At 37.9% G+C, this 18,960-nt stretch overlaps 1 protein-coding gene across 1 annotated transcript; it reads right to left on the bottom strand.

Moving 5' to 3' along the window:
* Positions 1–6,271: 6,271 nt before the first annotated feature.
* adamts15b (ADAM metallopeptidase with thrombospondin type 1 motif, 15b) lies at positions 6,272–16,523 on the bottom strand. The gene is made up of 8 exons (XM_039670411.2): positions 15,362–16,523; positions 13,955–14,087; positions 12,981–13,148; positions 12,597–12,880; positions 11,538–11,715; positions 11,285–11,460; positions 8,793–8,968; positions 6,272–8,253 (listed from the first exon to the last, which is right to left on the bottom strand). Exons 1-8 carry the CDS (start codon positions 16,271–16,273, stop codon positions 7,482–7,484), a joined length of 2,799 nt encoding a protein of 932 aa, XP_039526345.2. The 5' UTR covers positions 16,274–16,523; the 3' UTR covers positions 6,272–7,481.
* Between the last annotated feature and the right edge of the window lie 2,437 nt (positions 16,524–18,960).

The raw sequence follows: 18,960 nt of genomic DNA, 5'->3' as shown, positions 1-18,960 counted from the left end.
TTGGCCACCCCAATGGCCAGTATTAATTTTTGTAGCATCAGTTATGCATTTTATAAATAAGTCAAAAATATTCTTAAGTAAAAGAAGACGGGGAATTATGTGTCGTGACGTGCTTTTTAAGTGCCAAATGGTATACTGTTATAGCAGCTTTTAGGTGCGTTTTTGCCACGTTCGGACAGGCAGGGATGCAAACAGCGCGCTTTTCGGCACCTCCCGCTTTTTTTACGTCAGTTTGGGTGACAAAGTCATCTGAAGTCATTCCATAGCTTAACGTGAGGGACAGAACAGAAGTATATTTACATCATTAAAGTATAAACTCGTTTTCCCTCCTCTGCGGCTGTCATCATTCTCCATTCATATTCAAACAGCACGCGCGCCTCTTGGATGCACGGTAAAACTCTCTCCAATATGATATATTGACATTATAAATGCATGATCTGTAGATAAAAGTCTGTATATTCGCATAAAATTACTTTATTTTCTTGGAGTTTGTTGCTGTTTTTAAACGACTCACTACCGTGTTCTGTTAGATCACACATACATATCACAAGGATTATGAATCGGCATCAAACGCACAATAACTGTGAAACAAAGGAACAAATCGCACTTGGATTTGTGCGCTCAACATTTCTTCGATTTGTGACATGAGCTTTTAAATGCACACTTCTGAAGCGCAGTGCTGCTGCACACTGTGACTCCATGTTGCTTTGAGCACATCAATCTGCACCCGCGATGCGCATACACGCTGTGTGCTCTCTGTTTTTCATGTAATCATGGGTTTGCGCACTGAAATATTATTAAAAGCCAATATATTTTGTTATACCTAGCCTGCTCAATACATTTTAAATAAGCATAATTTAATTGTATATAATTTATTTGTAGTTTAGGCTATGCACTTCTGAATTCTTGACATTAATATATAAATATAAAATTGTGACATGATTGCCTGATTGAATTTTAAAAGAGAACTAATAGTAATTTGTTTTATTAACATATTTAGATTTTATAAAATTACTGTGCAGATTTTTTCAAGAATTACTTTTTGCTGCTGATGTATACACTCATTAAGTGTATTAAAAATTCATAATACATTTATGTAATATTTAAATGTGTTAACTGTAATCTTACACTGCAAACTAATAACTTAAAAATGATTAAATTCATCACAATTATGTAAGTATCTGGAAATTTACTGTGGGGCAAGGACCCTTATATATCATATAATATATATCATTATACAATGTAATATATATTAGTTGGGCCCTACTAATATCATTAGTAACATTAAATATTACACAACAAACCAAAGTATATCAGTAGGAGTTTCCTTAAGTCTTTCTGATAGTTTTCTACAGGCTGGTTTATTACAACAGTAGAAAACAATTCTGAAATTATGGTTTATACTGTAGTTTTGGTGTGCCACCCCAAGATTTTAACTGGCCCCATCTGGCCACCCCTACGAAAAATTTCTGGAGGCGCCACTGGCAGCATGTTGGATGGATCTGTGCAGCGCTGTTTATGATACTAACCATTCAATACACACTCGTCCGCTGTCAAATGTGTTTGAGAGAGAGAGAGAGAGAGAGAGAGAGAGAGAGAGAGAGAGAGAGAGAGAGAGAGAGAGAGAGAGAGAGAGAGAGAGCGTGAGAATATGCGCTGCACGCAACTCTGCAGTCAATTACAACTTTTCCCATCTTAAATTGTTAAAAACACGGAAATTAGTGGCGGTCAGCGCTGATAATGTGGTGGGCTGCCACTAATAAATGTATGGGAAACACTGTACCGGTTATCACTCAGATAAACATAGCTAGGCTATTTTAATACCGCCGTCTCCTTCATAGGAAACCTTGACATTTTTATTTTTAAAAATTGCGTTTGCTCCCTAGGTCAGGTTGCACTCCACAGCTCAACAACCTGCTCATCACCTTAACTTTCACTGCATTTGTAGTCAATGCCATAAACGCACAACCGGCACATCCGGGAACTTAACTGTCAATTTTGTCCCCGCCCCCTTTTGGGGGAAACAGACTTCAATACAAAATAACGGCAAAAAACAACGTCCGTACACAGCCGACAGGCGTAAATAACTTAAGAAATCACTTGAAACATGTCACGTAATTATATGTCCACTCTGCCTGCCATAGAGCATGAAAGATACATTTTTTTATGCCCGTAATCAACTAGCCCAGGCTACCTGCCATCATCATCATAAATTCATTATATATACATTAAGGTTTTTTACTTTAAAAAAATGAAATAAAATCATCCAGGGGCTTACCTGGTGACTCGATGAGGTACAAATAAATGTCCGGGTAAGACACCTCTGGCCACTGGGTGGGGTTGTTACACCAATTTGACGCTGGGAGAATACAGAGACGTGTTTTTAAATTGGCCAAATTAAGTTTGTGTATGTATCTTTCACGCTCTATGGCTGGCAGGGTGGACATATAATTACTTGACATGTTTCATATAAGTGATTTCTTAAAGGGTTAGTTCACCCAAAAATGAAAATTCTGTCAGTATTTACTCACCCTCATGTTGTTCCAACCCCGTATAACCTTCGTTCATCTTCGGAACACAAATTAAGATATTTAAGATATTAAGATCGCTCCTGCATACAGTCCATTGGCTTCTTGAGGGACTGGCTCTTGCTGTCCTCGAAAAGTCATTAAAGACATCGTTAAAATAGTCCAAGTGACTACAGGGGCTCAATCTTAAGTTTATCAAACGACGAGAACACTTTTGTGCGCAAAAAAACAACAAAAATAACGACTTTATTTCAACTATTCGTTTATTTCTCCCTCTGCGCGAGTCAGGTTATAGTTTAATAGCGTAAGCTTCTGTTATTGTACGTCACACGCATCACACACACATGACCAGCGTCGGCCAATAGTGAGCCTACGTGTGACGTAGCTCTACGCAATCACACTACGTTAACTGACTTACAGGCTCATGGAGAAGGAAGTGAATAGTTGAAATAAAGTCGTTATTTTTGTTGTTTTTTTGCGCACAAAAGTGTTCTCGTCGTTTGATAAACTTAAGATTGAGCCCCTGTAGTCACTTGGACTATTTTAACGATGTCTTTAATGACTTTTCGGGGACAGCAAGAGCCAGTCCCTCAAGAAGCCTATGGACTGTATGCAGGAGCGATCTTAATATCTTAAATATCTTAATTTGTGTTCCGAAGATGAACGAAGGTCTTACGGGGTTGGAACAACATGAGGGTTAGTAAATACTGACAGAATTTTCATTTTTGGGTGAACTAACCCTTTAAGTTATTTACGCCTATCGGCTGTGTACGGACGTTGTTTTTTGCTGTTATTTTGTATTGAAGTCTATGGGGAGTCTAGTTTGTTTTCCCCCAAAAGTGGGCGTAAACCTATTCAGAGACATTATCCAGTAAACACTAATGCTGCGTCCCAATTCGCATACTATCTGTCCTAAATATTATTCGAAATTAGAATTAGTACGTCCCAAATCGTAGTATGTTGAAATGAGTGTTTCAAAGATACCCGGATGGTCTACTTTTTCCGGTCAGAATCAGAAGTGTAGATCGATGCACACTCTAACGGCTGATATTGCCCACAAACCATTGCGGGTTGGACGAGGATTTGGTTAGAACTACAAACACGAGTAAAAAGTGTTACAGACCCCAACAGTTTTGATTAATACATGAAAATAATTCATGACTGATACATTATTTACAGCATCTAGAAATGGCATCGCACATTTCTGAATGTTGAATTGGAGACTCACCAGTCATTTGAACTAACGGACTCGGAGGAGAGGATCCACCTTAGAACAAAAATGATTCCCATTAATCATCAGTTTTCTGTGATCACCTCGTTTGACTAACGCAATCTAGTATTAATGGCACATGACAAGCCAAAGCACAAAATATTTGCATACATCTAATTGAACACCCCCCCCCCCCTCCAAATCTTAGAGAGATTTTTCACTATTATGCAAGAGTAAACAATCTGATCTGATAAATAACCATAAATAAATTCATCACCACATCCTTTAAATAAAAAAAATATCATTTGTTATATATATCTCACTTTCTCTTGCAACCTAGTTTTATATGGTAGAGGAAGAGTCCAGTTAAGATTCAATTATTCTACTACCAAAATGACAGTGAGACCAAGACTTCATTCATTCATTTTCTCTGTCTAAAGTGTATTATGACTTTGCTTTTGAATTGCTGCCTAGATGATTGTATTGCTTATTGTTGCTAGAATCAAAATTCCATTTTACTGACATTAAAAAATTCACATTCATTTGAATGTCTCAAAGTGACTTTCTTAAATATATACAAGCATGTGTGTTTTTATATACATACCTGTGTATATATATATATATATATATATATATATATATATATAAATAATTATACATAGTGCACCCACATATTATGTAAACACAAACTTTTATTTTGGATGCGATTAATCGTTTGACAGCCCTAATATATATTTATATAAAATATCAAAATTTAAACCTGTATTTCTTTTTTTTTCTTCTTCTTCAAAATATCTTCTTTTATGTTTCCACAGTGGAAAATAATCCATAGGTTTGGGCAATCTTATACTGAGTAAATGATGACAAAAAATGTTTTGGGCTATTGTCCCTTTAAGATTCATACATTTACATATATGAAATTTTTAAGGTAAATTTTAGACAAAAAATAGAGACTTTAAATTAATGAACTTGAAATGAAACTGAATTTTGTGGCTTCCCTCACACCTCACTGGCAGTAGCATATTAGTCATCTCTAGAAATAGCAGTTGAGCTTTGGATCATTTTAAACGTTTAGAGATTACTTTGCAATTTTTTACTGTCCAACAGCTCATTATGTGAGACCCCCGTAACAGAAGGTCCTGTTCATTTTCTAAGCTTGAACTCTCAAGTGACCTTGCAAAAGCCGTGTCTCGAATGACGTGGATTTAAAGCAGCTCTCTGAAACAGGCAAGTGAAGCCAAAGAAAGAAGTGGCCTCTTGGTTCACAGAGCATTTTTTCTCGCGCTTAACCATTGCTTTCCGCCTTCACGCTTGGCTTTTGATTTGTATGGTGGTCCGAACAAAGCATTATTGGTGACAATAGGTTAAAAGCTTACAATAAGGATATGTCATCCACCAACATTCACTGAATGTGTGATAGTGAGTTCATTTTAAAATTACTAATAAATTTTCAATTCAAGGATTTATTAGATTGAATGCACAACAGAGACAGACTCGTTTGACCAAAAGCCATTCTTTCATTTATTTCCCACATCGTCACTTATTTGACTTTAAATGGGTCCAAATTTCCCTGTGGCATCTTAAAGCATTAACTTCAGCAACGCTGATCATATAGATTTTCATGGGTGTTCTCAAGGATCAAGAGCAGTCGAGGTCAATCCCGTGGAACAATAGATCTAAAGCAGCTGAGAGTTTTAATATCCTGGAGTTGGACAAACTGTGTGCACTCAAACATGGATAAAACTCTTGTTTATTTCTAGTTTATTATTTCTTATTAAAAGTTTATTTCTATGCATGCATTTTTTTTTTCCTAGATTCATCAAGCTAAAAAAGTGTTTTCTGTGGATTGTCTGTGCTGCGTTGCTGACCATTAGTTTTTTTCCTCCAGGTGTTGAACGTAATCCTCATTATACAGACCTGAAATGTGAAGCTGTTAGTTTCATAGCCATATACTCTTTTTATTGCAGTATGTGTGTGTTTGTGTGTGTGTGTGTATGTTAGTGTGTGTGCATCATGAAGTAAGAATAATATTTATTAGTAGTTCATATGACCACATGGAAAACTATTTGCTCCCTTGCAGCCAATATCTTCAGCTGTAAAAATGTTGCTTTTTTCGTCAGTGGAAATATACTTTGTTTTCACTAATGACACCAGATCATTTCCAAATGTATCTATCTATCTATCTATCTATCTATCTATCTATCTATCTATCTATCTATCTATCTATCTATCTATCTATCTATCTATCTATCTATCTATCTATCTATCTATCTATCTATCTATCTATCTATCTATCTATCTATCTATCTATCTATCTATCTATCTAATCTATCTATCCGATAGATGAGCTCTGTCACACAGTTGTAGAGGATTATCAGGTAGGTAAGGTAGTGAGTTTTCAGTCGTCATTGAATACTATGGGATTGTCCATGATGCTTCATCCGGCCTTTGGTAAAGTTTAAAGCTTTTCATTAACATGTTCATGATCCATACACACTTCCCCATACCCAAATAGTGTGAGGAGATACCGTAAAACATTTAATGTAATTTCTATATTTATTTGTGCACAGTCGATGGATGTATACATAGTATACAATGAATTTCAATACAAAAACATGAGTGCCTTTTGCTGTATTAACAAATGATGAAATAATAATAAAAAAAGTAATAAGGGAGCACCTTTTAAATGAATGAAATGAAATTCAGCAACAACATCTGGTTTACAGGGTTTGTTTTCACAAATTACAAAACATCTTCATAAGTCCAGCAGAGAATACATCTAATTAATTTACAATAAAACACTAGATTTTCCATCCATGGTGACTTTACTAAAATCATAGTGGCCATAGCAGCTGCATGTGTAGTATGAATACAGGTAAAATAAGACTTGTATTTTTCTTTAATATTTCTTTTTTAGATTTAGGACAGTCATAGTAAAATATCTGCATCTTTTAGCAGAGTTCAGTTTTTGCAAGACCCATAAGACTTTCTTATGTTATACTTGCAGTATAGATAGCGATAACTGATAAAGTTGATTGCCATAAAAGTATATTAACTGATTTATTTATAGTATGTTATCTGTTTTATCCCTTTGTGTACAGCTCCATTATATAAAACTTTAACATGACTTATTTTATTAATGTAAATATGTTTACAGAATCTGTCCTCCACAACCCAAAATGACAGGGTGAGATACTGATTATGTTTAATAAACCCAAACTAAAAGCCTACTTTCGGCGCCATTGTTTTGTCTTCTCTATATTTATATGTAACCCTAAATTCTGCGTGTTGGACCTTCAATGATTAGCAACACTTGAATCTACTGACTAGCTCATCTTAATATACGAATACAAATGATCAATAGTGCATGGACCAAGATGCCCTATTTTTGCATACAATATGCTTCACATTTAGATCAAATTATTCACATGTATATAAAGTCTGAATACAAACTCAAAACACTTTTGCCACAAATCGGATATCTTCACTTTATCTACAAACCACATGCAGAGGAGATGCTGTAAAAGTCTGTTTTTGTGACAGTGTTAATGCCATAACAACTTTACGTGGTCTGTTTTATTTGGTTGCTTTAAAACACCCTGTCCTTTTCGAGGTAGGTGATATCTAACTATACCTTAAAATGCGACATGGTAAAATTCCTCATTGATGACGACATTCCCATTCCCAACGCACAAGTATTAAAGACCACTGCTTTTCACGTTATATCTCCATAAAATGGGTCTCTAGCAGGGCCGAACGGTGCAAAAGTCCAGTTCCTGTGGCTTTCTTTTGCTTGAGCAATGGTCTCTAGGTAAAAGCAGCCCAGTCTGAGAGATGCATCGCAGTGGGCGTCTCTTATAGCCTTTCCCGCAGGTTTTAGAGCATGGGGACCATTCGCCGACGCTCCACGTTGGGCAAGGGTCACCACACACCCTCATAGTACTGGGCCTTTGGGTGCCATCACAGTGTGTGGCTGGTTCCCCATCCGAGTCCAAACACTGTATCAATCTACTTTGGACCCCGTTCCCACAGGTAACCGAGCACTTATTCCAATCCGCCGTTACCCACTTATAAGACGGCGTCTGATAGGCCGGCTTCTTCAGTTCCACTTTATTGCTGTCTTCCAGCACGCTGTTATGCGCAGGGTCCCTCTCCTCCTTCTTTAAGATCTTGCCCTGTTTATTTCCCACAGTCAGGTAGTAGGAGTAGCGCACGCGAGGCGGTGTCATTTTACCCACCGACAACAGTTCCACGGTGAGAGACTCTTTGAGAGGTCTAGTGATCTGCAGCGTCTCCACCGATGTGCCCGTTCCACTGTAGCGCAGCAAACCTCCCTTTACGATAATGTCTTTTTCTACCGCTGAAACCACGAAGTTTCCATTCAGGAGGTATTTACCTTGGACATTCTTCACTGCTAAATAGTTGTCGTCGTTAATCAAACCGCGGTAACCACGCTGCCTTACGTCCACGTTTGCAGCTCCAACCGGTAGAGTCACCACAAAGTTATATCCACTCCTATAAAAGCAGATCACATGATTGGACAATATTCAGAATTCAAGATTAAATTGGAAATTGGAATTAAATTTAAATTGGAATTTGTACTGGAATGACAGGTGAATTAATTATAGGATTATGGGTAAAGGCACTTGCACACTGAGTCCGAAATTCCCGTCCGAAATTTTCGCATGTTAAAAAATAAATGCGACCTCACGTTATGTCAATCACGCTTGCACACTGCCTCCGAAACTTTTGTTCGCCATAAAAAATCGAATCGGGTTTTTTTTTTTGGGCGTTTTTTTGCATCCGTAGCTAACAGTTTGAATCGAGTTTGCATTTGAGTTGGACAATCCAGAGCCACCAAATCACGAATACGAAAAAAAAAACTTATTCGAAAATTACGGACTCAGTGTACAATGGCCTTAAGGAAGTTGTTCCACCAGCCTTTAACATTTTAAATTATTAAATTAAAATATTACAATAAAATAAATAATAATATTAAAGATGTATATAAATAAAATTAAAACCATATACTCACTCAAAGATAAAGCACTTACATGGGTTTTGTGAACATTCCAGAGACTTTCTTGCAGTTTTGGTTGTCACCACCACACACACCACACTTGTCAAACTTCATGTTGGAGCTCAGTTTGCCATCACAGCCAGCCTTGATGCACTTTCCTTGAACACAGACCGCTGAGGTGTCAGGGGAACAAGTGGTTCCGTCCACCACCTGTCACACAGATAACATTCACCATCACTACACCACCGGCCTCTTTTTAAGTGTGGTAACTTGAGGGTGTTGAGTTATACAAGAGTAGTTCCCAGTAAAACCTATGCCCTTGGTGTTGCTAGTGGCATGTTCTGCCAAATGATCAACAGGAACACTTCTAGCTCTCCTTGTCCATGTTTCATCAAGTCAAATGTTTTGTCATTGTACAAAAACAATCTTATTTTCATCCTCCACTGGTTGTTTTGAAGTATTTAAATAGGAAAATAAATAAAAGGGGCGTTCGGGAGAGTCGGGAGTTTCTCTGGTGGACCGGTAGTGTTTCGAGGCCGCAAGGGCCGGTCTGATAAAATGTTTTCATTGCAAGTTCGCCATGCGGACTTGGGGCTCAAGCGAGGGGGAGAAAAAAGTGTTGTTGTTTTTTTTACATTTTAGATAACGGAGCATTAAGTGCCTGTCTTTTTAGTAAAAAGACGCACGTTACGAAATAACTACAGTGGCGTTCGTAGGGCATGAAGTGCTTGAAAGCAGCTTTTGATGCGCTCGACCCGAGTTCGAATCCGCCTTTTGCCGAACTCTCTCTTCTCCCTTTTACCAACACGTACAGTATGAGATGTAAAATGTATAACCTAACTTAAAGGTCTCTAGCGTTATATTTTGCCAACATACTAAAATCGAAACCATGATATGACTTTGTGCCTTTATAAAACAGCCCAAGACTTTAAAGGGTAACTAAACCCCTGGTCAGAGCCTGACTCCACCCACTGGCAATATTTGAAAAATTCTGGAAAAGTGGGCAGAGCCCAGCGGAGGGGGCGTGCACCTGAGACGCATCTCTTTGTATGGAACTTGCCTACGTCACCAACAACCGCTGTGTCACGTACCACCGCAAATATCCAATAGGAAAATTCAACTGCAGTAGCCACCGTTCAACCTGAAGAGGGCAGCACTAAGACGTTTTTACACCATATATTGTAGAAATAGAACACTTTATAAACAAATGGCAAAAAAGTTACTCGAATCAATGACTGGTATTAATAAAGATCCATTCTTACAGATCATTAACTAAAAAAAGTAGGTTAAGTGTTTAGTTACTCTTTAAGAATAGGCATCCTGTTTGTGCTGCGTGATTTAAAGAAAAGTGTGCTCAAGCGATCAGCATGGTTATCTGGTGTTTTCTCCTAAATAAAAGCTCAAGGGTTTATTTCTTGCATGTGAAGAAATTAGGACAAAAGTATTTTAATTTTCCTTTATTATAGTGTAATGTTGGCTAAAATATACTTTTGAAATATTCATTTTCATTTATATAGTACATTTATAGGCTATATGGATTTTACGTCATAGGAATAATTATATAAATCATTGTTACATTATTATAATAATTGTTTGGCATCCTAAAACACCATTGATAATGTAATGTAGACTAAGACTCTCAAAACTAAAAAGATGTTTGAGCCCTCTTTAAAGTCCTGCTACAAATCAATGCTTTTTCTTTTTTCAACGAGCAGTTCATGGGTTGAAGCTCTTAATTTTGATCTCTCAAAGAGCACGGGATTTAACTTTAAAATGTACAAAATGTTCTTGCGGGGGACCCCCGAACCCCCCTAGAGGCACAGAGGTCCACCCAACATAATTTTACAAATTCCTATTGGAAAGAACGACCATTAATGAACTTTACCCCAGCATAGTACAACAAAGTTCCTTTTAAGTCAGTAAAACTGTAAATGCCTTATTAAAATGTCCTTGGACAAAATATACATTTGGCCTGCCTAAGAGACATTGTGCCCAGGGGCCTCTGCACTCTTAATCCGGCCCTGTCAGTAATAAATGTGTGGTATGTTGACCCAGTGGTGCAAATGATGATAATCTGATTTTTTTTTTTAAATTTACTGTACTCGAGAAGCAGGATTATGGTCCAATGGGACGTCATGTGGGCGTGGCTAGCTTAGAAATAGAAACCAAGCATCGAACAGACTGTAGCACCACCGTTGCTGTGTTGTGGCGCTGCTGGTTAGGACATGGTTGTAGTTGTGTAACTATTGTAAGCTGAAACAGCTGTATAGATTGCTGATACTGTGGCTGATTCTCTCTTCCCATCTACAGCATGAGTGATTGTGACAAGCAGCCCTGCACTGTGTCATTCCACACAGCCATATCTGAGAGATAAGCCCACCATTGCTTTTAAAAGTATCTTGTTCACTTTGAAAAAGGGGTTGTTATTCCTTCCATGAGATAAAAACTGGCTCAGAACTCGTCCTGCATAAACCACAAATGTCAAACAACTTTAAAATATTGAAGCGGGTATATCAATTTATTTACCTTCTGCGCTAGGACATAGAAGTAACCGGTGCCATTGGCTCGGCAGATGAGCTTGCATCTGTCCTTAACGGAGATTCCAGAGTATTTCGGGACCCAGACCACAGATGGACTCAGTCTGTTAGTGTTCAGACTCAAACCATTGAATGTCTCACACTGCTCTTCACGAAAGCTCTTTCCTGTCCCAAATAATCATCGTCAGACACGGATATTGACTCATTCATTGGTTATCATGAGGCTGAAAGATTTAGTTTACCTGAATCTTTGCAAGGCTCTGTGTTGCAGGAGTGATACTTCACTCTCAGTCCTTGGCAGTACTTGCCCCCGTTTTCAGGGACGGGGTTGTTACAGTCCCTTTTGGCGAGCTGCACCCCTCCCCCACACATACGGGAACACGGACCATACTGACCCCATCGACCCCAACGGCCATCTACCTGCGGAAAGAGTCCACACGACTTAGAAATTATTACAAACCTGATGAAAAGACTGGCGAACAAGTTTTTTTAACTTGTTTTTCACTTAAAAAATGATCTAAAAAATCTAAATCTAAAAATCCCTAAAACAAGTTAAATTAATGTGATAATCAACACTATATACGATCGTATCTTGTAGACTTGTTTTCAAATATTATATCTTGAATAAAATTGTTTTTGTTATTGTGCATTGGCAAACTTTTTATTTTGTTTTTAACACATTTTTTTTTTCTCATTTATGAAAACAAGCATTAATGCCTTAAATGGATTTTGGTAAATTTGACTACTTATATTTTTAGTTTTTTTTTTTTTTTTTACTGGAAAATTGGACAAAAATACAGTCTTCATCAATAATATAATATAATAATTTATTGTATATCAACTGTGTGTACACTTTTCTGTTCATAAGATGTTTTCTGAAAGAAACAAAAACATTTATTCAACAAGGACACGTTAAAGTTATTAAAAGTGACAGTAAAGACATTAATAATGTTACAGAATATTTTTATTTCAAATTAAATATCGGTTTATCAAAGAATACTGAAAATCGGTTTCCACAAAAATATTAAACAGCACAACTGTTTTCAACATTGATAATAATAAGAAATGGTTGATAAATCATCTTGTAGAAAGATTTCTAAAGGATCATGTGACACTGAAGACTGGAGTAATGATGCTGAAAATTCATAGTATTCATAGTAAAATTCAATAGTATTTCACAATATTACTGTTTTTGATTAAAATAAATGCAGTTGTGATGAGTATAATAGTATTCTTATTTTAATATCCAGGGGTGACTGACAAATCAAGAGCATTTGTCTGCAGTCAGATATATCACTCACCTTGTCTTTGGTAGTATTTTGCTTGTCAGTACAAATCCCCCGGTAGCACAGCTTGTTACTTCCACAGGTCGTCCCGTCAGCCCAGGGAAAGTGGCGAGTCTGGCACACCAGCTGTCCTTTAGCTTTCCCAGTGCACCACAGTTTGGAGCAGGCCTGCATATACGGGCAAGGCTTAGATCCTGAGCCGAAGGCCAGCTCGCACTGACGGCTGAGCGAGTAGCTGACACCCGGAGGGTCCTCTGGAAGAGCCAGGAGCTTTTGGGGCTGATCCAGCAAACAGTCACCTAGAGAGCAATGAGTACATTTGTGCTGAGCGTATTGAAAGATGTGACTGAGATACACATATCAGTGTGGGTTAGACAACAGAGTAGTCGGCAAAATCACCATGGCCAGCGTCCAGGAAGTCCGTGATGATGGCAGCACTGCAGACAGACCATGGCATGTTGTGGTCGATCTGGATCAGTGTGGGAGACATCATATGGTTGTCCTTCAACTTTCCAAATGCCTCCTCACAAGCCTTCACATTGTCATGTGGCATACTGAAGACATGGCCTGGACAAGAGCCAGAGATATAGTCAAGCCATGTCAGTTTTCATTTCGATAAAGGAACTTGGACATTAATATTTATATTTTGACAAAGTTTGTCTATTGACAAAAATATTCTTTAAATTTTTGTCAAAATTTCATCATGTAACATTCAATAATTTTAGTAACCTTTACTGACTGATTTTCCGTCTGTCTGTCTGTCTGCCTGCCTGCCTGCCTGCCTGTCTGTCTGTCTGTCTGTCTGTCTGTCTGTCTGTCTGTCTGTCTGTCTGTCTGTCTATCTATCTATCTATCTATCTATCTATCTATCTATCTGTCTGTCTGTCTGTCTGTCTGTCTGTCGTCTGTTTGCAAGGTGTACAATGACTAACACATCCAAATATGTTCAAAGAGTTTAATAGGTCTGTACAAACAATATAAGGATGGCACTCGTGGACCAGCCACGGTGAATGTGGTTCTTTCAGCATCTGCTAATGTTTTCTCATCTGTCTTTTATTAAACCTTTGTTTCCCAGGGATCAAGAGATGTGGAAAACTCTTGAATGTTGTTGTCATCGTTCTACTAAATTAGTAATGGATGACAGTATGTTTTTTTTTTTTTTCCCTTGAAACAGCTGGCACAACATTCATGATTAAAGATCAAGGAATCAGAGATAGAATTTCAGGAGTGAGAAGCCTCCCATCACCCTAAAGGATTCAACGTAATTACACCACAGACAGTCTCAGGGTGGCCACTGGGGAGAGAGGGACCTTCAGTTCACCTTCTTATTTAGCACACAAAAGTCTGACTTTGAAACCAAACATAGATCTCACCTAGTTCATGTGCAGTGGTGAAGGCCGAGGGGAGACCATCATCTTCAATAACCGAGCAGCTCCTCTTAGGATCACACATGGTGCCTACATCAGCCATTCCCAGAGTGTCACACGTAGTGGCCCCACAAAGGTCCTGTGAAATCAGTCATTGTATTGTGACATAAGAAGCATCAGTTGTTTCAGGAGCAGTATGAAGATGACATCTACACCATAAAAATAACTTCATTAATCTCTGAAGTCATTTAAATGTTCCTCATTGCTCTGATCCAAAGCATATGTGTGTGTGAACCTTCTAATTCCAATTAGTCAAATCAGAATACAAGCTGGCTATGACATAATGTGAAGCACAGGACCAGCAAGGGTGGTCAAGAATGCCTGTAAACAGCTGTAGTTATGACCTTGTTAAGAGGACAGATGGAACCATGCGAGAACATCATAATGCAGCCACCTGGAGTCTTCACGGAAGAACATTTGGGAACATTGAGTATAGTGTCTTGAAAAAAATGGTTCAACTTTCTCATGCTGTCAAACACGAGGAGCGGTGTAGTTTGAAGGAAGATATATTATTCAGTTGTGAAGCTATGAATGCTTTTTTAATCCTTAAAAATAATAGCATTTTTACTTAATATTTAGCAGAAAAGACGTTTTTATTGCTTTATTTACGAGTAATATGGAGTAGTATGGAGTTAATCTTGCTGAAATAACAGGTGCAGCACAGGTATCTTGGCACAGCAGGCAGATAGAGACAGCTGACTTAGATCAATCCTCTGCTTGAGTCAGTATTATATCGAGTGTTTTTGTTACTCCTGACGTGTGCTTTCAGCTTTCTGATGATGTAATGCTGCTTTTAAGTTTGTATTGGAATCAAATGGTAGAAAATTACATTTTCTTTTAGGAGCCCTCCCTAGCTTTGACATGTTTTACGATTTTCATATCCAGATGGCATGTCATGTTCGTTTAGAAAGGGTTTCTACTGTGGCAAAACCACTGAAGGATGTAATGTGTAACAAACTCAGCCATACCAGGTGACTATAAGGAACAAATTAGGAAAAGAAGGTATGGGTCAGTGACTAATCAGGATAGTATCAGAGGTGATGAAAAGGAGAAATCTTTTAACAATCTAGCTCAAAGCGTGTGTGCTTAGTAAAAATGTAATCTTTATGTTCATAGTGGTTTAAATATAAATAGATAGATAGATAGATAGATAGATAGATAGATAGATAGATAGATAGATAGATAGATAGATAGATAGATATAGGCTATGTTTTTTTTTTTTCAAACAACAACAACAACAACAACAACAACAACACATTTCATCATAGGGTATTATGATGAAATGTGTTGGGGGGTATTTTGGGGGGTATTTTAAATGACTTAATATAGCTTTGACCCGTATGTATTTCTTACCTGCTTTGTAAACAAAATAGCCGTGTCCCAATACTCTGGGTGTTTGTCGTTGTTTTTATTCAGCTTCTTCTGCCAGGTGCAGAAATTGCGCAGGGTTAGTGCCGCGTTACTGGATACTTTGGGTCCCTTTTCTGCCTCATTAATCACCACAAGCTTTACAACCACTATACTGATGGCGTTCAAGATACTGGGGTGTTTGTACAGCTTTGCAGTGACAGACATGAGAGTCAAAATGTAATGCTTCAGGTCGTCACCGTGGAATTTCGCCATAGACTCATCAGCAGCAACCAGGACCTCTACGTATCTCGGTATAGAGGCGAATCTTTTCGATCTGCTCAAAGTTTCTGTGAAGTTCCTCGTATGTCCCTTCACGTGCTTGTACTTTTCTAAGGACTCCACAGCGCCCGGGTTTAAGCCAGATGTAACTCCGCACCGAGATGTTGAGTTCCGAGCGTGAAGATGTCTTCTCCTGCGGATGATGTGCGTTTTCTCAGCATCATCTGTGTTGGTCGACCTTCGTTCTATGAGGTACTCCATCCCGTTATAAGAAAACGCACCTCGGACACCTTCACAGAGACTGACAGCTGCGTATGAACTCCTGTCTGCGTTAATATCACCGGAGTAAAAGCATTTTCTAAGAGCAGGTCCTGAAAAAGCACTTGAGGTCGAAGAGGTGTCATATTGAAATGTGCCGTCAGGAGCCAGAAAACTGGAGTCAGGCAGAAGATTGAGATAAAATTCCTGATTAAAAGCGTTTATTCTGTAAACAACAAGTTCTCGGTTCAGTTTGTCAGGACTTGGGATATTTTCTCGGTCAAGTCGAACAGGTTCACAAAAATCAGTTTCCATACAGAGGTATATTTTTGTTAAAAAAAGCAAGTGACAAAACAAAATAACGGGTAAAACCGACATCGTCGTTGTTGGTGATTATATATATCCCTCAAAGTGTAAATCACACCGTGATGCTCTCGATCATGGTTCTGTACATCCGTCATTAGAATTAAGCATAGCCAGAATCGCCATCCATCGCCATGGTGTTTCTCTCTGTGAGACCGGCTCTCTCTTTTTTATTCTTTTGCGTCATATGTAAACATTGCAGACTGTAATGTAAGTTTTAGGGAGGTTCAGATGAGAGCTCATGGTTCATGTTGAACACTGCAGACACCGCTGGCTCTCTAAATATGAGCATCAAGCCAGGCGCGCTCCAGAGGTTACCTCCCACTCTATTAGAAATGCCTGTCATTTCATAGAGGTGTGAAAATAGACTACTTGGCAAATTACTTTGAGGGAACTGTGTAAACTGGCTAATTTTTTTTTTTTTGATAAATCAATTTTAATTAGGCTACTCCTAATTTTTTAACTTTTTATTTTAAAATATAAAAATAGGATAGAGTTCAAATAAAGGCAATGCAATGAAATGCATGTTTCAATCATTTCAAATATGTAATAGGCCCATTAATGAGAGGAGGTGATGAAAGCATTAAAACACATAATCCTAATCATTTTGATTAAATTGTAGACTACTTTAAGAGTTTTTGACAGCCATGAGAGTAAGTTTAATAATTAATAAAGTCAATTAAGTTCAAATTATACAACAAGAGCTTCATTCATGAATATCATATTCACAAACAGCATATTAATCATGAAGTTGAATAGATAAAGTTGTTAGCCTAGGCTACTATTTCAACGCATTCTCACCCCAAGGCGTCACCTTTGACCATGCTTCAATATTTGACGTTTTAGGCGCCCTTTAGCGTCACTTACATGACGCGATCCTACGGCGTCATCTAACTGACGCTAAAGGGCGCCTAAAGCGTCAGATATTGAAGCATGTCCAAATGCTTCCCAAGGCGTCAGCTGGGTGACGCCTTGGGAGTGAGAATGGGCTGACTTTGTATTGCCATTTGACAGTAAGAATGAATACAAATGAAAGTCATTAACAATTTTATTCACACACAATATTGTTACAGTAGCCTACACCTATAAACAAATGCAAGGATAATAATCGTATTCATGGTATTAATAATTAGTATGACATTCATTTAGTATGCCATTTCCTCGTTTTAACCGGATTCCCTGAAGTGTTGCTACCTTTGTATCATTTCACATCCATCATTGATTGAATCCAAAATGTGCACATTTTTATATTTGTAACATCAGGCTCTGCAAGTTTGTGTACTGCTGCTGGATGCTATAGCAAAGTCCTTCAGATTTCCACCATCAACCCCTCCTCTCATCAGATGAACTCCACACATGTGGTCATGACAGGGCTTTGAAAGCTCTTTGGAAGCAGCACAAACAGTAGATGACTGTCCATTATGACACCTACTGTGAACTCTTGCATGAACTGCCAAATGAACCACATGTAGAACATTGCAGCTTCTTTGCCCTTGCCCATAGTGGGAAAAGTCACATTTCATATACTGTAGCGATATGGGCTAGCCTGTCTAGTTATTGGAAAAACTCCATCGGTTTGCTGATTTTAGCATGTACATCAGAACCTTTTCTGGCGTTTGTGACCCTTACTGACCTAAATGCCATACAGATTCTGTATAATCTTGCTTTGGGCTTATATAGAATTGAATTATCTTTTTATTATTATTTCCAGTGTTGATTGTATGCATAAAAACTGGTTGTGAATCATAAGCTACATAGTTAATATGAAAAATACTCATTAAAAGGTTGACGCCATTAACCATGGCGCAGTTCAATGCCAATAGGCCTACATGCAGTAAAGATAGTAACTGACAATAAAGATAATGCAACAAAATTGTTTGCAAAATATCAATCTTTAATAGGTTAAAACAGTTGAGGGACTACAAAAATACAGATTATCTTTAAAATATTTAAGACTACATGTTTACGTATCTATGTAGCCTACTAATAGAACAAGTAGCCTATCATGAATGTATAGGCTAGTCTTTAAACTTATTTCTATCTAATTTAAATCATCGTCGCCCTCTGGTGTCTGAGTCACAGAATTTCTCAACTGTTTCAGACTAGTGCGAATCACGTCCATATACAATGTCTTACTGCCACCTTGTGGGGACTGAACTTATGTCCCCATTCTACATACTGAGTCAGCTGACGAACATTTCTAAAATAGTGATGCTTTTAAAGAATCTGAACACAACCTACTACATTGTATAGCCTTTCTTGTGCAGATTTCCAGATTGTTTAAAACAGCCCAATGGTGATCATTTATCAATCAGCACTTGTGGAGTAGCCTAATTAAGCATTTCTTTTCCAGTTTTCAGTTTTTTTTGTTTTGTTTTTTACATAAATCAGCTGTATGCCTATATTATTATGTATCACTTCATCAAGCATTAAAATGTCGCAAATATATGAAATAGACCTATTTGACGTTTTGCTGGAACATATTAGAACATGAAAACCATAGACCGTAAAAGAAAACTAGAAATACACAAATATTAACTACTCAGTTTACAAACTGTTTCTATTTAGGAAGGGGCGTGCTTCTCAGTTTTCATTGGGCAAACCCGATCCAGAGGTTTTTCATGAGGGCACAGTGGGAGGAGAGACTGCAGCAGCGCTGGATATCAAAAATAAACCTCTCATTTCTCAGAAAGTATAAATAC

This window comes from Pimephales promelas, chromosome 16 (genome assembly GCF_988280905.1).
Source record: "Pimephales promelas chromosome 16, fPimPro1.hap1.1, whole genome shotgun sequence".
NCBI lineage: Eukaryota > Metazoa > Chordata > Actinopteri > Cypriniformes > Leuciscidae > Pimephales > Pimephales promelas.
The sequence above is the reverse complement of the archived record's forward strand: the minus strand, read 5'-3'. Positions and strand labels throughout refer to the sequence as shown.